Source organism: Stigmatopora argus, chromosome 4, assembly GCF_051989625.1.
Source record: "Stigmatopora argus isolate UIUO_Sarg chromosome 4, RoL_Sarg_1.0, whole genome shotgun sequence".
NCBI classification, from domain to species: Eukaryota; Metazoa; Chordata; class Actinopteri; order Syngnathiformes; family Syngnathidae; genus Stigmatopora; species Stigmatopora argus.
In genome coordinates, this window is record NC_135390.1 from 8149916 (window position 1) to 8171810 (window position 21895).

Sequence of the window (21895 nt, forward strand, 5' to 3'; positions counted from 1 at the left end):
CTCTAATGCATCTTTAAACTCAGAGGGATGCTATAGTAACTGGGGTAAAGGAACCCAAAACTTAAATTGGAACTATAGCATCCCTCTTTGAATTAATGAACTATAGTAGAGTTCATTCATTCATTTTCTTAACCGCTTTATCTTTACTAGGGTCACGGAGGGTGCTGGAGCCTATCCCAGCTGAATTCGGGCCAAAGCCAGGGGACACCCTGAATTGGTGTCCAGCCAATCGTAGGGCACAAGGAGACAAACAACAATTCACGCGCACACTCATACCTAGGGGCAATGGAGAGTGTCCAATCAGCCTATCTTGCATGTCTATGGAATGTGGGAGGAAACTGGAGCATGTTGGCCAGAGAAAGAACACTTTTTTCATTAGCTGCCATTGACTGCAATAGACACGAATCCACTTGAAGCAGGAGGGTTGGCAGTGAATGAACATTCTCTCCATCTACCAGTGATAAACTAATTGAAATTCACAATAGAAGAGTGACTGGACGCCACACCTTATTTACAATTGTGTGCGGACTTGGTGCCCATCTTGGGAAGGGCCACAATGGTTAAGATACTAGTATCGGTTTCCCCGCAACTCTGTGTGTAGAGATTAAAATGACATGATAGTGGTTAACTAGGATTTCTTTGGCATTTCCTCGTCTGTGGCGTATTTAATTTGCCAATGAGAGAAGACGAGAGGGCTTGACAGAAATGGACTTGTTTTCTCGAGGATTTCAGTTATGGTACGTTATGAAAAGATCAAATATCATGCAACCACAATGCCTTATATTTGTAGACACTGTCATGTCAGATTTATATGGCTTAGGCAGAAAACAAGTCTGACCGGTTAAGTTTTTTTCCCCATTTGGTTTCACAATCAACTCCCATTTGAGTTCAACGGCCATTTCTTTTTAAATCAATTCTAAGATGTTCATGCAATATATTTGTTTTGGTAAGATTGTTCCATCAGGGTTGCTCGGTGGATGAGTGGTTAGTGCGTCGGCCTCACACTGGGTTCAAATCAACTCACCTGGGTTCAAATCCAGGTCAGTCTCTCCCTGGGAATGCGTGGGTTTTCCCTGGGTACTCCGGTTTCCTTCCACATTCCAAAGACATGCATGGAAGGCTGATTGGACACTCTAAATTGCCAGTAGGTATGAGTGTGAGCATGAATGATTGTTTGTCTCCTTGTGCCCTGCGATTGGCTGGCCTCTGGCCCGAAGTCAGCTGAGATAGGCTCCAGCTCCTCCCGTGAACCAATGAGGATAACGCGGTTCGGAAAATGAGATGAGAACAGCGTTTACAGTTCAATTATCATACATTGTCTGTTACACTGATGAAAAAAACAAAGAAATCCAAAACTAAGAGTGTCGGATATTCTTTTTACTATATTTGGACATTTATTAGAAAGTACAGGATTGTTTATTCAGCTTTGGATAAGGGAAGAATATAAACAATGCAGAGACAAACCTCCGATAACAATCACTGAATAACAACCGTCTCACCATCAACATGACGGTTGAGCTGTTTTCAAACTTCTGTTAATTTTGGGACCAGCCGTACAGTTCCTTATTTGGATGAATAGAAAATGCTTATGTGCTGTAAGATAACCAAGTTTAAAGAAGGGCCTCATTTAAAGTGGCATGAAATTGTCATGTTCTTTGGTTTCTTTGGTTTACGTGAATAAAAGCATACTATATGTTTTGACTAAAGTTTGGCGACACTCTTTTTCCTTGTCGACGCTAATGTCAAATATTTATTCATCTTATTAGACGTGCTTCATAACTGAGCAAAGAATACCCCGAGATTTGGTAAAAACGTAAAGCTGGCATGCAAAATGACTTGAATGGCTGGACATCCATCGTAAGGCTTTTTCTTTTAAAAAAAGTGGTCTATGTAAAGTAAAGCTTTTATTTGTTTAAAAAATAAATACTATGTATATATAGTCAGGCTTTTTTCTTTAAAAATGACCATGTATATTAAGGGTTTTTATTAAAAAATGACCATGTATAGTAAGGCTTTTTTATTAAAAAAAAACGACCATGTACAGTAAAGTGTTTTTCTTAAAAGACGACATAGTATAGTAAGGCTTTTTTTCTTAAAAAATGACATAGTATTGTAAGGCTTTTTTAAAAAAAAAAACGACATAGTATTGTAAGACTTTTTTTCGTAAAAAACGACATACCGTAATTACTCGAATATAACGCGCACTCGAAAATAACACGCAGGTATAACTTTGGGCCAAAAAAATCTGGAAAAACGCAGTACTCGAATATAGTGCGCACCTAAAATTTCCCGCTGACGAAAATCAGAAATCTTACCTTTTTTTCTTCGTTTCACGATTGTTTTGTTCAAACAAATTGATTCATTAGAATCCTTCAAATGAAAAGTTCCTCTCTCTCTTTGTCTGTCCTCTCATACATCTCTTCGTTGAGAATCCTATCAACGTCCACGCTTCCTTCATCCACTTCCTCTTCCTCCCACAACACATCATCCGATTGGCTTTACGAGATGACGTAAAATCCGTGCGTCAAAGTGAGTTTGACAATGCTTTTTTCGATCGAAAATTTGTAATTTATTTTAGTTATTGATTATAACACTGAACTGAGAGAGGGTGAACTGAGACGGGTACGAGGCTAGAGGGGGGCAGTGGTGGTCTCGGCTTCACGAGATGACGTAAAATCCGTGCGTCGGCTCTACGAGATGACGTAAAATCCGTGCGTCAAAGTGAGTTTGACAATGCTTTTTTCGATCGAAAATTTGTAATTTATTTTATTCAATTCAATTTCAATTCAATTTATTTGGCAAGAAAAAGCACCAGGCTAAGGGTCATGTAACAAGACACAAAAAAAAAAAAAAAAAAATAAAATAAAAAAAAAAAAAATAAAAAAAATAAAAATGTTTTTGATTATAACACGCACCCCCAACTATTGGAATTAATTATTTTGCAAAAACCTGCGTGTTATATTCGAGTAATTACGGTAGTAAAATAAGGCTTTTTTCTTAAAAAACAACATCGTATAGGCTTTTTTCTTTAAAGACGACATAGTATAGTAAGGCTTATTTTCTTTAAAAACGACACAGTATAGTAAGGCTTTTTTTCTTTAAAAACGACATAGTATAGTAAGGCTTTTTATTTACAAAAAAGACCATGTATAGTAAGGCTTTTTTCTTGAAAAAATGACCATGTGTACTAAGGCTTTTTTGTTTAAAAAAGACCATGTATAGTAAGGCTTTTTTTCTTAAAAAACGACATAGTATAGTAAGGCTTTTTTTCCAAAAAAAACCGACATAGTATAGTATGGCTTTTTTCCCCTAAAAAAACGACATAGTATAGCATGGTTTTTTTTCTTGAAAAACGACATAGTAGAGGAAGGCTTTTTCCCTAAAAAACGACATAGTATAGTATGGCTTTTCCCCCTAAAAAACGACATAGTATAGTATGGCTTTTTTCCTTTAAAAAAACGACATAGTATAGTATGGCTTTTTTTCTTAAAAAACGACATAGTATAGTAAGGCTTTTTTTCTTAAAAAACGACATGGTATAGTAAGGCTTTTTTTCTTAAAAAACAACATGGTATAGTATGGCTTTCCCCCCCTAAAAAACGACATAGTATAGCATGGCTTTTTTTCTTGAAAAACGACATAGTAGAGGAAGGCTTTTTCCCTAAAAAACGACATAGTATAGTATGGCTTTCCCCCCTAAAAAACAACATAGTATAGTAAGGCTTTTTTCCTAAAAAACGACATAGTATAGCATGGCTTCTTTTCTTTAAAAACGACATAGTATAGTAAGGCTTTTTTTCCTTTCAAAAATGACATAGCAAGTAAGGCTAAGAGAGTCGGAGAATAAATCTGACTTCTGATTCTTTACCTTCTAGTTGTTGCTGTGGTCCACTGGCAAAACCATTGGGTCAGAACATGAGGTGGGAATCAGGAGTGAGTTCAATTCCACTCTTTGCAATTCTCAAATTGTTTATTGAGGTAATGAAAAGGATAAATACAACTTCCAACTTTACTGTGGTGCAGTGGCAAAGACAATGGGTCAAAACTTCAGGTGGACTCAAGTTTAAATCAGAAGTGAGTTTGATTCCACTCTTTGCAATTCTCAAATTGTTTATTGAGGTAATGAAAAGGATAAATATAACTTCCAATCACATCATTTCGGAAGACACTGTGGTCCAGTGGCAAGAACAATGGGTTGAAATTGAAGTTGGACACAAGTTCAAATCTGGAGTGATTTCAAGTCCACTCTTTGCAAATCTCAAATTGTTTATTGAGGTGATGAAAATGATAAATATAACTTCCAATCATCTCATTTCAGAAGTCACTGTGGTCCAGTGGCAACGACAATGGGTCAGATAGACCTCAAGTTAGTGGATTTGACTGCCATGTGGGTGATGGGCTTTGAATCCCGCTCTCGTTTGACTCATCACTACACAGGTAGTTCATTAAATGGGTAATCCTTTTTTCATTCAAATAAAGACTTAGTCATTTTTTTCAGCAAAACAATATTTCCGGTCAGCCTTCGGCTGACCGGAAGACAGTTGGGAGGGGGGATCCCTGGTGGTGTTCGACAGTCGGCCTGCGGCCGACTGCCGACACCATACAGTCGTTGACTGGCGACACCGGGACGTGAACCCTCGACACCCACGTCGCAGGCAGGTGACTTACCCACTACACCACGAGGCGGCCCGCCTATACATGAGTATGAGTTATATTTATCCTTTTCATTACCTAAACAAACAATTTGAGAATTGCAAAGAGTGGAATTGAACTCATTCCTGATTTGAACTTGAGTCCACCTGAAGTTCTGACCCATTGTCTTTGCCACTGGACCACAGTGACTTCTGAAATGATCTGATTGGAAGTTATATCTATCCTTTTCATTACCCCAATAAACAATTTGAGAATTGCAAAGAGTGGAATTGAACTCATTCCTGATTTGAACTTGAGTCCACCTGAAGTTCTGACCCATTGTCTTTGCCACTGGACCACAGTGGCTTCTGAAATGATGTGATTGGAAGTTATATCTATCCATTTCATTACCTCAATAAACAATTTGAGAATTGCAAATAGTGGATTTGAACTCATTCCTGATTTGAACTTGAGTTCCCCAGAAGTTCTGACCATTTGTCTTTGCAACTGGACCACAGTGACTTCTGAAATGAAGTGATTGGAAGTTATATTTATCCTTTTCATTACCTCAATAAACAATTTGTGAATTGCAAAGAGTGGAATTGAACTCACTCCTGATTCCCACCTCAAGTTCTGAACCAATATTTTTGCCACTGGACCACAGCAATAACTAGGAAAAGAATCAGAAGTCAGATTTATTCTCCGACTTTCTTAGCCTTACTATACTATGTCAATTTTTTGAAGAAAAAAGCCTTACTGTATACAGACGCTCCCCTACTTACGAACATTTTAACTTACGAACAACGGTACATACGAACATGTCTGCAAATTGCGTTTATGTCGAAAAATGTTCGTAAGTTCGATTTTGTATTTTTTTCCGAGTAGTGCTTCTTTCCGCCGCTAATACCGACGCCTGGTGCTGTGAGAGCTCAGCTCACCCAGCATCTACCTTCTTCTGTCCAATTCGTTGCAATGCGGAAGTGCGTGAACGTATCTCCAGTGCGCAAAGAACCTTTTTCATTTGTATCATTAAATATCTCGTGCATCCATTATTGAATATGGTTGGTAAAAAGCGAAAGGCTTCTATTGAGGGAGGTGCAAGGAAGAGGCAAGCCATTTCATTTGAAACGAGTGGCAATAATAACGAAGCTTGATGCGCGTGAGAGTGGTGAGCGTTGCACGGGCATACAACTTGAATCGTTCGATCGTCGGTACCATTTATAAACAGAAAGATCGAGCAGCAGGACCCAAATATTGAACGTTGCACAAAGTTTGCAAATCAATTGAATGATGCCATACAGTGCTACCGCATCATTTATGATGAAAAAAAGAAGAAAACTGTGCAATCGTCATTAGGTCGCTTCTTTTGGCCAGTTTCTAATACATAAATCTCTCTCTCTCTCTACAGTACTGTACATATTCTCTCCATTTTATTAAATGTTTTTTTTTCAGTACAAACCAATGCGTGTTACTTATACAAGCCTTAAACATACAAATGCACTTATATAAACCTTCAATATACTTAGATCGGCCTTAAACATAAATTATAATACAAAATATAGCACTGAATCAACTTACAAACAAATTCAACTTATGAACAATCGCTCGGAACCAATTGCGTCTGTACTTTTCTGACGGTTAATTATTGCTTACACGGGTAAAATGCAGAAGCGAAGTAGAAGTACTACAATAAATCTGAGTACAGGTTTTAATGGGGATATGTTTGGCATAATGACAGTAAACTATTCAGGCGATGAGGAAGGCAAAATGCTGCATAGGGAACATAATACAGTTCATATGAATCTGGAAAGCGGAAGCAAGTCTTTTATCATGGTAATTCTATGTAAAAATCCATTAATAATCCCTTTTAAACAGAAAGAAAAAACCCACTGATTTCAGTGCAACTAGGTAGAAAGAATTGAAAAAGGAAGGGAGAGGGCTATCTATACATTAAAATGTTGTACCATCCTAATGCCAATGAAGTTGTGTCAAACAACATTGTGTTAAACATAACTAAAACAGATCCGAATAATATTCAAATCATGGTTTACCTGTATTTAATTGCTGCAAAGAAATGATATTTAATGTTCGAACTGATAAACTTGATTGTTTTTATTCATTTCTGTACCGCTTATCCTCACAAGTTGGTCTCTAACTGCCCACAATTGGAATTCCTTCCTCAAAAACTAGAGGTTGGTTGGACCCTCATTGACATTTGATGATCCATATGGCACACAAGCTGGACAGAAGCCAACAGGAAAATACTGCAGGGGGTGATCAACACAGCCCAAAAGATCATCAACTGCCCCCTACCCACCCTGTCCACCATCTACTACAAATCCTGGTGGCTAGGAAAGGCAAAGAGCATCATAAAAGACTACACATCCTGGCTTCCATGTCTTCAACATCCTGCCTTCTGCTATGTGCTACAGGATCATAACAGCCAAAACAAACAGATTCAAGGACAGTTTCTTCCCAAGAGATGTCACCATACTTAACTCCGGTTCTGGACCTAGGAGGACCTAATCAAGACAAATGTCTTATCTTGTACTTTTTTTTTTTTTTCCAAGATGGCGCCGTCAAGCGGAAGCCAGTGGCAGTAGCTCTGTCCACTCTTATTTGTTTTTCGTGTTTTACAGCCCTTCTATCTTTTTTTAATTACATTTTAATATTTCTTAATACATTCCTTTTTACTTTACTTTGTACTTTATACTTTTTACTTTTATGTTTTTACAACTTTCTTTGTTCTGTTAGCCTGGCTTCTTTCTGCCACTTCTTTTTTTGGAACCATCAGCCATGCCTACGCTGTCATACACATGGGTCTAGCTGTTACAATACGCAGCGTAAGGAGCAACACCTCAATCCCGCAGGAAATTCGGAGCTGGACAAAAGTGCCGGGTGAAGAAGCAACGTTTCTGACCAACCATTCCATCATGGGATAAGATGGAAGAGCTGTCGGCGCTTACCAGGCCAGAAGCGGAGTCCTGCTCTGCTGCTGTTGTCTTCAGCTCCAGACTACTGAGGAACTGTGCAGATAAGCTCGGAAGAGTGACTCTGCATATTCTCTACCTCGGTCACAGTCTGCAGATGTTCCCCATCTTGTGGAAGACTTCCTGTGGGTGGTTCCAGTTTTTTGTCCAACTTTACAACGTCTTTTTGAGTCTGTATCCGTTTTAGCTACCACTGCCAAGATGGCGCCGTTCAAGTGGCAGCTGGCGGCGGTAGCTCCGTCCACTCTTGCTCGTTTTGTGTTTTTGCTGCTTTTCTGCCTTAATGACTTGATTTGGTGATTCTTAATGATCCCATTTACTTTGATTTGCTTTGTACTTTCTGATTTTGCTTTGTTGTTCTGTCTAATCACCCTCTGCTACTGTCACAATGAAATTTCCCGAATACGGGATGAATAAAGTTATCCAATCCAATCCAATTCCATTTTAGTCACTTTTAGTACCCGACTACTTATTTATGTGACCACTTATTCATGTTGACTACTTATCTATTTATTTCTTATTGATTATTTATGTTTGCACTTCACGGTGAAGTTTAAATCTCATTATACTTGTATAATGATAATGAAGGCATTCAATTCATTGTGAAAATCAATTATTTTTATAATCCTGTTAGCACACGACCGAAAATATGATTCTTTTACAGGCCATCTTCTATAACATGTTTGACTTCAGAGCCTGAGGTAAACTCAACTACCCCCCTGCATGTAGTCTAGCTGAAAATAATGGGATCCACTGGTGAAATGAACGCTAGTATTGCTTGAGCACCATCTTATCAGAACCGTGAAAACATTGCGGTTGGCTGATAATAGATGTGAATTGACAGTGTAGTAGTAATTCTATCATCTTTTTCTGGCACTTTCTCAGACATTGATTAGTTATATGAAAAAAATCTGTTTTTGCACACATATAAGGGACGGTAAAAGGAAAGGTGTACAGATTCCAACCAAACAATTTTAGGACAAACATTTGTAAGAGTTGGATTTTGTTGAATTGTGAGTAAATCAAAACAGATCAGATCTTTTACATCTTTTAAATGTACCTGACATGGTATGAAAATGGGAAATGGGTTATGGGGACAATATCTAAGCATTCACTGATGTGATAACTTTGAACTTTATATAACTTTTAATATATCCATAACAGCAATAGACGGCAGAGCCAAGTTTCACGCGTGTGTAGCTCTTTATTGCAACACTCAGACCAACTCCAAAACATGTCAACATCCGGGTCACGCTGTATTACGCAATGGTCACTAGGTGGTGGTGGTTAAATACACTTGTATAACCTGAGGCAACTAACCAGTTATAGTATCAATATACTACAACCCAGACACCATGGTCAGCACAACCGCCCAGGAGGCAATTCCGACTATGAAGATGCAGATGCCAAGTCCCAGAGACACGTGGTTGAGGGTTCTTGCAGTCCGACTGCATCGTTCGGCTGACATTTGATCCCCACTGTGGTTGGCTTCTCGAGTCTAGAATTTAAAAAAAATAAAAATTTGGTTTATAAATAGAAAATGGACAAAATCTTTAAAGGTATTACAGGTTAAGTACACAATGGCTATAATGACTATTGTAATATTTACAGTACAAAGGTTTCTTTAATACAAACTGTTTCAAAGAAGTGTTGCAACTTGACCATTATTTAAAATGAAATGAGATTTTCTGCTACATCTGCCCGCCCAAGAGTGCTTATTCCCGGGCTGCCATTGACGGTAGACTAATAAATTGAGAGTGATGAGCGGCAAAGGGAAATGAATCATTGATTTTTACTATAATTTGGACAATGCCGGCGGGGGGCCGGATTAAAAATCCTAACGGGCTGTATATGGCTCGCGGGCCGAGGTTGAAAAACTTGTACACACACGATCGGGGGGCGGGGCAAGCGCGCGAATCCCGTTTCAGCGAAACCTCCGTTGGGCGGAAGGTCCATTTGGCGACCTGTCCGTCTGTCAAACGTCCGTCGGCGAAACGTCTTTAGGCGAATCATCCGAGTACCCCGAACGCTACCATCGCGGCCTGGGCAACTCCCTGGATGAACTAATCCGCGTTCCAGTGGCAGCTCTAGCGCTGCTGAGGGTAATCCTCAGGCGCCTGAGGTGAAAAAGAAGAAGAACAACAACACCGGCCCTAAGGCCTCAGTGCCATTCTTAATCATGCAGACAACTGAATGTTTGGGCTTGATGAAATAGACCCTCCCCTCTCCTATTTTGTGACATGCTCCTATTTGTGTGGGAGGGCAAACATCTCCAAATTCCCCCTCGCCGGCAAAGGTGGGTTCACATTACACTTTAAATTCTTGAAGAAAAATACAAACATGGGCTATGTCTCACTATCGGTTGTCAAATATTTCTGAATATTTTGAATTGTTATACTTAAACTTTGAGAAGCTTTGTTTGTGTGGCAAATGGGAACCGGACAGTATATAAAGTCACAATGAATATTGTATGTAGTATACAGTATATATAGCATATGATTTTGCTTTAGGAGAGGGCCCCTCTGTAAATATGAGCATGTGCATGTGTGTGTAGTTTCCGGCTGCCGTGAGAATGTTGTGCAGAGTAGCTCATGATTTCCAGCACCTGCCTGCCCGACTTACTTTTAGTCATGGCTGTATACTTTTTCAAACTTTATAGCGCTGTCAGAACTAATGCTTTATTTATGTAACACATTACCCAGCACTGCCAGCTTAAAAGTAGTGGTTTTCTTCTGACAGCAATATTTAACTCTAATGTCAAAAGTGTGAGCAATGGATTCAGCATAGAGAACTTTTAAGTAGTGTTGGGTAAAAGTAAGAGTTTGTGTGAATTCATTGTAGAATTTGAACAGTTTCTGTCAACACCAAACTCTGGACCTTGCCACTCTGAACAATAAACTTACATCAGCCCACGTACTTTATATGATCTTCCTTATATGACACTGCTATGACGTTTTGTGATTTGGAGTGCCTGAATGGAGCCTGCTGTGTTGACAAAATGAATCATACCGATTTCTATTGGCACATGGATGGCGTTGTGCATTAGACATATTTTATTCTATGGCTGAACCAGTTTGTTATCAGGAAAAGTGGGTTCCTTGACAGGGCGTTATTTTTGCTGCTGATGGCAAGGTGTGTTGTGCCCGTTGCTGATGTTGACTTTGCTTATGGGCAAAGTCAAATGTTACATAACTGATTTCGTATCTGAATTGTGACAGACAGGACATTAAGTTAGCTGTTTGTCTCACTGATTGCCAATGGACATCAAAGAGAAAAAAACTTTTGGAGTCATAGTTGACCCTATGTAGCCGCATGAACTGACAAAAATAATTTTATTTTGAATGTTTTCAGTGGCTCAAAAAATGCACCTCGCGACTTGACTAATTAGTTGCTTTGCAAAAATGAAAAGATCATCCTTATTAATGCAGAATTCTAACTCATTTCCCGATTTACATCTTAGCAAAAGAGTTTCTCTAGAACTGGGGTGCTCCAAGATCTACCTTTCAAGGAGTTAAGCTTCCACGATCTACCTATTTTACAGGCCAGTGACAAAGCTCAGCAATTTTTTGTGTTGATATACCTCGCATTAGACTCTATCAACATGTATGGGAGCGGTATGGAACAGGGGTGAAAGTCCACCCTCGATTCATTCATAAGAGCCTAGCTAAGGAAACTCACAGAGAGGAGGGATCAAAATGTTATTGTCGCGCGATCTACCAATAGTACCTTGGCGATCTAGCACCACCGGGCTGCTGTCTGAACATTCCCACAAATGATATTTTTGACAGTATCACAATTTTTGATATTTTACTTTAACTCGAAATGTGTTCTCTGTCTGTCATGTATTGTCAATTCGCAGCAAATGCTCATGAAATGGGATTTCTTGTATTATTTTGTGTGGAATGATAAGACGTGTCAGAAAGTCAGGATGTCTGTCAAATCAAATGTTTTGCTATATGACTCTATTAACACTCAACACCCCTTTCCCCACATTCCATCATACACCCCTCACCAATAATCTTCATCTGTCCAAAACACTCCAAGCAGAAACATAGGCTGATGAGATCTTTGAATCTACATTGGCTACTGAAGAAAAAAACAATAAGTGCAGCAGACACCACATATAATAATTCGACATAGGCCCTGTCATCATTATCAACAATAAAAGCCTACTTGTCATCACACCCAGAAACTGCGCATGACAAAATTGGTAGTGCTTCTCCATAAGGTGCGTTTACTCGGCAAAAGACCTAAATAAGTGATAGTTACGGACTCGTAATTTGGCATTCTGCTGTTATGGATACCTCGCGTCACCCCCTGAGCAGGTCACTTACCTCTCACTGTCTTTCAATTACCTTCAGGCAGCTAGTAGGAGGCAGATCACCAACCAAACATCTTTTCATATTACCTCAGAAGGGAATGTGTGTTGTGTTACCGCAAATTTAGAGTTCTGATGGATGTGGGGAAAAAACTGTCCTTAAGCCTATTTGTCCGTACTTTGTGGGACCTATAGCGTCTGCCATAGGGCAGCAGCTGGAACAGATTGTGACCAGGGTGGTATGGGTCCCCTATGATGTTCCTGGCTCTGCTGAGGTAATGAGGGCTGGCAATGTCTTCCAGTGAAGGCAGAGAGCAGCCGACGATCCTCTGGGCAGTGTTAATCACTTTCTGCATGGCCTTTTTGTCTGCCGCCGTGCTTCCAGCGTACCACACTGTGATGCAGTACGCCAGGATGCTCTCTACAGTGGTTCTATAGGTCATCAGAAGCTTGGTGTCCAAGTTGTTCTTCCTAAGTACCCTGAGGAAATGGAGTCGTTTCTGAGCCTTCTTCACTACTGCCGTGATGTTTGTAGACCATGAGAGCTTATCCGTGACGTGGACCCCCAGGAATTTAAAGGACTGGACCCTGTCTACACATACTCCATTTATGAGGAGTGGGGCCAGATCTGTGCCGTGTTTGCGAAAGTCCAGGATTATTTCTTTAGTTTTCGTGGTGTTCAGTGTGAGATTGTTCACAGAGCACCACGAAGACAGTTTGTTGACCTCATCTCTGTAGGCCGACTCATCATCCCCTCCTGAGATAAGTCCGACCACAGTGGTGTCGTCAGCGAATTTGATGATGGAGTTAGACTGGTGGGTGGGTGTACAGTCGTATGTGTACAGGGAGTACAGAAGAGGACTCAGTACACAGCCTTGAGGGGAGCCAGTGCTCAGTGTAATGGAGGAAGAGAGGTGGGGACCAAGTCTAACAGTTTGTGGTCGGTTGGTCAAGTTCTTTATCCAGCAGCAGATGGAAGAGGATAGTCCAAGGTGGGAGAGTTTGTCAGTCAGAATGTCCAGTTTTATGGTGTTGAAGGCTGAGCTATAGTCAATGAAAAGCATCCTCACGTAGTTCCCATGGTGTTCCAGGTGGCTCAGTGCTGTATGTAGAGCAATGGCGATAGCATCCTCAGTGGACCTATTTGCTCTATAAGCAAACTGGTGAGGGTCAACTGAGGGAGGGAGTGTATTCCTAATACCTCCAAATGCGAACGTTAACACGGCACTTAACCTCCTGCTAACAGCTGTAAACAAACAACAGCTTAACCACCCCGATGGAGTTTTTATTGTCGCTGGTGATTTCAACAAAGCGTGTTTAAAGACTGTTCTACTTAAGTTTATTCAATACGTAAATTGTAATACTAGAGGAGACAAAACTCTTGACCATGTCTATTCTAACATCAAACATGCTTATAAAGCCACTTCCCTCCCTCACCTAGCTGGATCAGATCACCTCTGCCTATCTCTCACCCCCGCTTACACTCCACTCCGGAGGAGGCTAACAACGCCACAAATAAAGATAATAAAAACTTGGCCCGAGGACACACTTTCTCAGCTGCAGGACAGTTTTTCCCGGACGAACTGGGAACTTTTCGTACACGACAACCTCCAGGACTACACGGACACTGTACTTTCTTAAATAAAAAACTGCATTGACAACGTCACTATAAATAAACGAATACAGGTTTTTCCTAACCAAAAACCCTGGATGACCAATGAGACACAGGCACTCATCAAATGCTGTAACACCGCCTTCAGATCAGGGGACAAGATTAAATATAGAGCTGCCAGACCTGAGCTGAAAAGAGGCATTAAAAAGGCCAAGGCAGCATATACAAAGAAAATTGAGGAGCACTTCACAGAAAATAACCCAAAGAAGATGTGGCAAGGAATACGACATATTACCAACTACAATAACAATAATATGTCTTTTAACGCAGATGCCTCACTAGCGGAGGAATTGAACCGTTTCTTTGCCCGCTTTGAGACTGACAAATCAGAACCAGTCTCAACACCCCCACCACCACCCTGCAGCAATACACTGAAGTTCCGGGAACAGGAAGTGAGACTGGTAATGCGGTAAGTTTGCCTCAAAAGCCGCGGTGGAATACAGTGGTACCTCGAGATACGAGCTTAATCCGTTCCGGAACTGAGCTCGTATGACGAGGTTCTCGTAACTCGAACGAACGTTTCCCATTGAAATGAATGGGAAACAAATTAATTCGTTCCAACCATCTGAAGAAAACACCAAAAACAGGATATTGGATTGGAAAACAGGTTTTATTTCTTATAATTCACCATCTATTAACAAAGTAATAAATAACGAGTGGTTTGATAGTAATAATGTGTTTAATAGGAGTAAAATTAGACACATTTCGCGGAGGGGAGAGAACAACACACACGGAGGCGGAGGACTGTTCGGGGTGACTTTCTCCACGGCAACATTGCACTCTTAAACGAACAAACAAATTTAAATTAACTTGGATAACTAAAAAAAACAGACACTCAACCTTTAATGTAACTTCAAACAAAACTAAATTCTAAATTAGTTGTAATCTTTTTTACCTTACTTAGTTCTACGGGTTGACACCACCTGGCCGCTCCGCCGAAGTCTTCAAAACGAACGCATCAAGAGTTGTTTGTTTTTGTCTACCCTTCAAAATATTTCGATAATGTCGCATACAAATGTCATCATAATACGATGATGTGCGACCACTTGCCAGTTTGTCAGGGTGAATCGTTTCTATAAAATCCGAAACCTCTTGCTACTTCGCGAGCATGTCTTTGATATCTTTTGTAGCCGCCTCTTCCACCGCCTCCTCGCTACTAAATTCCGGCAACAAATGTTCACGCTCCTGTAGGTCGATTAAATCCTGTGTCATGAGTTCTTCGTGGTGCTCGGCGATTAGGTCATTCACATCTGCCTCATCAAGTGCTCTTTCCAAAATTCACGAAGGGTTAGCTCTGTGTCATCTGTCACATCGAAGCATTTCTTGAATTGTACACCAGTAGTGGCTTAATTTTACAGTCACCGCTGGCATTAGCACACAACGCTAGCGTTAAGCGGTCTTTCATAGGTTTGTGTCCCGGTAATGCCTTCTCTTCTGCCACGATGAATGTTCGCCTGGGCATTTTTTTCCAAAAAAGACCAGTTTCATCGCAGTTGAAAACTTGCTGGGGGTGTAATTTTCCTGGGCGATAATCAAGGCAAATGTCTTGATAAATTCCACCGCAGCTTTTGAATTGCAACTCGCCGCTTCTCCGTGTCGGATTACAGAGTGTATTCCAGATCGTTTTTTAAATTTTTCGAACCAGCCATGACTCGCTTTAAATGTTTGTGAAGTTGTTGAAGGCTCTCCTTTCGTTGATATCAAATCTATGTAAATTCGGCTGGCTTTTTCACAAATGGTGGACTCGGCCAGGCTATCTCCTGCTAATTGTTTATCTTTTATCCACAATAAAAGAAGGTTCTCCATCTCGTCGTGAATGTCACTGCGCCGGTGGGAAATCATAGATAGTCCTTTGGTCGGCCTCTTCTCCTTAATTGCGTCCCTCTGCTTAAGGATGGAGGATATGGTTGACGTATTCCTCTCGTATTGCCGAGCGAGCTCGGTAACACGTACCCCACGCTCATGTTTTTCAATTATTTCGCGTTTCATGTCCATTGTCAACGGTCGCCTTTTCTTAGCAAAACTTTGCCGATCCATTGTAATACGTATTGTTTACCTGGTATGTAAATGTAGACCAAGTGGGGGGAAAACGGGTGTGGAAATGCAAAGTCCGCCCACCAGTGCTCGTAGACATATTTTTTACACGAAAGAGATGCAAAAACAAAAAAATGCCATGGCGACCTGGCTTGGTCGCATCATGAAATTTTGACCGCATCACGGGCGAATTATTCGATCGAAATTTCCCCCGTAAGACGAGCATTCCGTATGACGAACGGTCGTATGACGAGGTACCACTGTATATGAACATCTGCGCCTTGGTTATTGCACAAGGTTTAAATGTAGTGTAATGTAAGATTAATACTTTGTGTGTGTATAGGAATCCAAGTTCATTTAAGTTAAATTTAAAGTTTATGTTATGTTACGAGCGCATCCATCAAGTTTCTCTCTCTCTCTCCCCTCCACGCACTCCGCGTTGTACTGAATAATGTCTCATTTTTTGTATTAAACATCATAACCACTAGTTATTTGTTACTCTGTTAGTAGATGGTGAATTACAGCCAATAAAAATGCTTTTCCATTGTTATATCCTATTTTATTTTTTTCAGAGGGTGGGAACAAATTAATTTGTATTAAGTTCATTTCTAAGGGAAATGTTGATTTGAGATATGAGTACAGCAACATGCAAGCTCAGTCCTGGAACGCATTAAGCTCATATCTCAAGGTATGACTGTAAAATGAAAGCATTTAACATGAATGAACAGATAAAAGTAGGCACCTAGATGCCTCAATCGTGCACTTTTTATTCTACCATATGTAACTAGGCAGGTTGATGTCGGCCGACAAGTTAACCCTGTAAAGGTTATCCTGTGTGGCTCACACTAAAATGGAAATCCCCTAGGCAGCTGCACGATGGCCACAATAACTTATCAGCAATGGTGGCCTTGCAACAGGAAAGAAGCTGAGACCTCCCATTTGTATCTTATCTAAATAGAGTCACAGGATAAAAACCCTTGGTGAAGAAGACAAACACTATAAAAATGAATATACCATGTAAAATGAACACATTAAGTGGAATAATGTGCAAATAAATAAATAAATCTAAAGCAATCTTAATGTATGAGAAAAACTGTCCACTAACCAAATCCCTGTCAAACCTCCCCCAAAAAAATCTGCCTGTTTTGGAACAACAAAAAAGCGGTAATTATTATTATTCAGTGAAATTGTAAAACAGCAATAAACCTGCTCTTGTTTATCATGCTAGTCAACAATTATATCATTTTGTTAAATTCAAAACACCTATGGAGAAAATAATCATAATTCTAATTATCCACAGTAGTCAGAAATCAGTAAGAGTAGTTATCACTTACTGAGAGTTAATTGATATAAACAAACTGCGTGTGTGTGATTAAATTGTTTTTCTGTAGAACATTTGTGAAAGTTAATTGATATTGTGTGAAACACTTGTCTAAAAAAGGATAAAATGGCAGCAAACACAAAATGTGTGACAATAAACAGACTTTCACTGCATTTTTTTTTCTTCCTTATGTGTATCCATTTTTTGTGAGCCAGGTGAAAAAGCTATAATTGTGGGAACGCTACCTTACAAAATAATCAAACATTAATCCATGAATCCAGTGATCCATGATATCTTATATAAATTAACTTACAGGCAAAAGAGCCAAGATTACTATTTACTCGCCTTCAAAGTGCTTAATATAACGAGCATGAACATCAATTGTGTTTTGTGCTGCCCTTAAATTAAACGAGTCGCGAACCATAGGTCCGCACGGATTTTTCTGAAAAATTACCAATCTATAGCAAACTTCCCTCTACTGGCTAATAACTCTTCAATTAATTAATCATCCCTGATACAAAAGTTGAGCTCCAAGGATTGATAGATATTGGCCCATGCTACATAGCTACCCAGTTTCAAGGCAATCGGTTCACGAATGACAGAGGGGTGGGATTTCAAAGTAAGTAAGTTAGTGAATCATGTAAATGATTTAGTATAAGTACATATTTTGAGAAGCACTGGAAAACGTCAGTGTCGTCTGCTGAGGGCTGTTCATTCTCACCTGCAGTAGGGCAGTGAAAGATACAGAAATACAAGGGAGCCCACACACTTTAAAGGCAAAACACATTAATCTTATAACAATACGGTGTATATATAAAAGCACACAGAACGTATGTGCGTGTTCGTGTTCAAGAAGATACTTTTTGTGTTTTTTCACACAAAATGTCACTATTCCTCATACAATTGAGAAGATTCCTTTGAAAACATACTGGTATGAAACAAAGGCGTGACCGGACGTTTCGTCGAAAGACGTTTGGTCCCCGGACGTTTGGTCGACCGGGCGTTTGGTAGAACGGACGTTTGGTAGAATGGACGTTTGGTCGCCGGGTTCGCTGGCTGTCAAATTATGACAGAGAGTTTACTGTTGATTTTTTGATATTAGATATTTAGATATTAAACTCTCTCTCTCTCTCATGATTATAATTTTGAGAGCTGCTTTCAACAGTAACAACCCGGCGACCAGACGTCCGTTCTACCAAACGTCCGTTCTACCAAACGTCTGTTCTACCAAACGTCCGTTCTACCAAACGTCCGTTCTACCAAACGTCCGGTCGACCAAACGTCCGGGGACCAAACGTCTGGGGACCAAACGTCTTTTGACGAAACGTCCGAGTACCAAACAAAGGAACTTAGAAGAATATTTTGACCACCTGCTTATACAAAAATGTGGATTAGAAAACAAATTTCTACTGCAGACAGTTCACATTAATTATTGTGATCCCTTACTGAATACTACTTTGGAAAGTAGCTGACTGACTTAAGACAGGAAATACTAATCATATCTTCAGCAATGTAGCTGAACGTACAAACAGGCTGATATTGTCCGTGGTTTTTAAATGCTAAACTATGAAAAAAAGCTGATGATTTGGCGAACAAAGAAGTACTTGATGCCATGGTCACAGGACCCTGTTTGTACAGATATTCGAGAGGATGCAGTGCTCAAAAATGGCATTCGTTTGCAGTAAGAATTTACCATTTCAAAATCCTTCTAACTGGAAGTAAAAGAAAACCATGCCACTCTAAAATTAAGCCCATCACGACACTAGAACCAAGTTATATTGTCAATTTATTTCAAATTCAAATAGTTTCTGCACAGTTCATGTGTTTTTCAGGTGTCTATAAATAAAGTATATGTATATTTAGAGTCTTGTTATCATCATTAGTGGATGTCCATGCAGATCCACATACTTGTCAACACTGCCAAGCATGAAAGCACAACAGCTAAGGTTATTACGGACGTTTGTTCTTGTTCTTTTTTTGTCTACTGTTCAAACTCTGCCATAGTGCTGTGCTATACCAAATCCAAGTTTCATAATAAAGTGTGTCTTACTCAGTGTGTTAAGCTAATGTGGCCATTGTCGTAGAAATACCACATTTAGAATGTCAAGTAGGGCACATTCCAACAGCTGGTTGAATGTCACCCAAGTACTCTTCCATTCCTGTCTGTTTTTATGCTTTTTCACTCTTTTCACTATTTGGGTTCTTTAATAGCCAGCTGGTAGTACCGCAGGCAAAAATGCACAGTTCAATTCCACTTGTAGCGCACCTCTGTTCCTCTGAAATACGTTTACCAAGGAGGGCTTCAACAAGTGAAGCGTGTCTCAATTGAGCGTCCAAGATAAAAAAAAATCCAGGGCAAACTCCCTTTATATAATGATCAATTGGGCAAGTGAAAAAAATTAAGAGGCCTCTAGGGGTGTGTGTGTTGGTGTTAGAGTTATGCTTATATTATTATCATCTATCAAACATTTGCTACATTTTGTACAAACTTCGCCTGAATTTGAATGCATTATTGCTTTAGACAAAGACTTGCCATCATTTCATTTCTTGCCATGAAAAAGGACGTTTTGTTTATCCTTATTCAAAACGTGATGAGCCGAAGTGTCTTGGAGTGCTTGTGCCTTATGTTTTGACTATAGTGATGAGATTGTGATCGTGTTTTAAAAACTCTGACATCCCAATTGTGTAATCCACCTCTCTATTTAGATTTGGGACGTTCATGTAATCAGGGCCTCTGAATGTAATAAAAATGGAAAAAAGAAAAAGAAAGGGCACAGCGGCGTTGGGGAATTGCCACAAGCAGTCTTCAACGACCGTCTTCCTTGCAATTGCAAATCCAGAAGGCCAACCTGACAGTTGGACTTAAAGAAAAGGTTTTTCATGATAAATTATAAAATGTCTTAAATGGTTAATGAGTAACAGGATCTATCCATGGATAAACAGCGTTGGTCATGATCTAGGAGTGTGATTGCATCCTGGAAAATTGCAGTCTTTTATATTTGCTATCAGCACACACAAACGTGTGATTGTTATGTGTACACTGCTTTGTATATTAGTTTTTAATCTAACACGCCTCACTGTGACCTAATTTACTACCTGTCGTCTGATGGCCCACAACATGCAAAAGTAACACAGCAGGCCAGATCCAAAGTGTGTGGGAAACGTTCCAGAGCAGTGCCAAATGATTTATAAGTCAAAGTGTGAAATACAAGTCACCCAAACGTAGCAGATGTTCAACATTAAGTACACAGGTAACTGCTCACAAATAAAGTCTCAATTGTCTATTAATTCACATAAGCCAGACAAATAAAGATGTCTTTCCACACCTTTAGCTAGTCATGTTTTTCCCATGTTTGAACAGGTGAATTATTCAGGGTTTTGGTTGTCCAGCAGTCAGATATGAAACACGTTTGGAATCTACCACGGATGGGCATAACAATCAATTGTTGACAGAGAAACACAGGAGACTCACTTTTACAATATCTACCCCATCTACAGCACTGCAATAATTTGCTTTATGCATTTCTCAACAAACGCATGAAGATAAGAAGCCAGAACATTAAAAGACTAAATTAGTGTTTAAAAGTTACAATTTATAGACCCAAATAATTCATTCATGTATTCATTAATTTCTTTATTTAGGAACTAGCTAAATCTTTTAGGTGCGTCTTTCTGAAATTTGAATGGACAATTCTACAACATTACCAAAGAGTGAGGTGAATTAATGAGATGTGTCTAAACACTATGAAATGCTATTTTTTATTGCTGGTGTTTGTCTTGTTTCTCACACTCAGGGCTCTGATAGCATTGGCTTGAGATCCAGCCTACTGGTTGTCATTCTAACGAAAGCCAGACTTGCCCTTTTTCACAGCAGTATGTGGGCAGGGGAGGGAGGAAGATCAGTACGTCAACGTGGCAAGAAATCGCAGAAAGTTTTAAAAAATATCTATCAATAATAGGTACCATATTTTGGGCCCAGGCATGTCAATCAGAAAATCTCAAACTATTTTAAATTCTGAAAAAAAGGTGGATCTTGCATTTTACAATGCTAGTATCAAAACTCAAGTATGTTTTTGCTTTGGCTTCTGTTGGGGTAATCATTATTATAAATGTGTTTGCAATGAATATAAAGCCTTATAATATACATGCTTACTATATTAATCAATATATTTGCTTATTAGGAATAGTAATGCTCATCCTAAATGTGTAACTATATTAAACAATATAGTTATATGTGTTGATCGCTTTCAACGAAGACAAACGCTTACGCCAAGGTCGCTCTCCAGGACAGCTGGGTCCAGCGAGAGATACAAGTTCGAAAGGACATAAAACAATCCACTGAGTTCTTGCTCCGAGGACTGATTACTGGAAGATACGCCTCGACCTCTTCCCCAGATGCGAGTTCAACAGGGAAGATCGGTGAAGGACGCTTAAATTGTTGTTGGCTCAACGGATGGCTATCAATCAACTTGTATATTGTTTTTCCTTTGTGACGCTTGATATGGAATTGTTTTGTTTCTTGCTTACGCAAATGGAATCGATAACCTTGTAATTGTTTTGATTTGAAGCCTTAAATGGGCAGGACATAATGCCGCTCTTTAGAATAATCTTGGGTGGGGCGAGCTGCCGGATGTATTCTCTTCTTGCAAGAATTAAAAGCCTTAAATGGGCAGGACATAATGCCGCTCTTTAGAATAATCTTGGGTGGGGCGAGCTGCCGGATGTATTCTCTTCTTGCAAGAATTAAATGTGATGTGACTACAGATGCCTTTTTTATTGAAAGCTGAATTGGAAAAACCTAAGGATAAACCTACAATTGGATGAACCTAACATTTGGTCCTTCGAGCCTGTGGTCAAGATACCGAAGCAGAATCCAGGTCGCTCCCGTTCGATATCTGGAAAGACCGTGCACGGCGCTTAAATACCCT

The 21895-nt window shown here is 39.7% G+C and overlaps 1 protein-coding gene across 1 annotated transcript in view; it reads right to left on the bottom strand.

The window, feature by feature from the left end:
- Positions 1-8806: 8806 nt before the first annotated feature.
- LOC144073310 (uncharacterized) overlaps positions 8807-21895 on the bottom strand; it is a 29300-nt gene continuing 16211 nt past the window's right edge. The window contains exon 3 of the mRNA XM_077599035.1: positions 8807-9120. Within this exon, the coding sequence (XP_077455161.1) occupies positions 8962-9120 (159 nt within the window). The 3' untranslated portion in view covers positions 8807-8961. The remainder of the gene's footprint in view (positions 9121-21895) is intronic.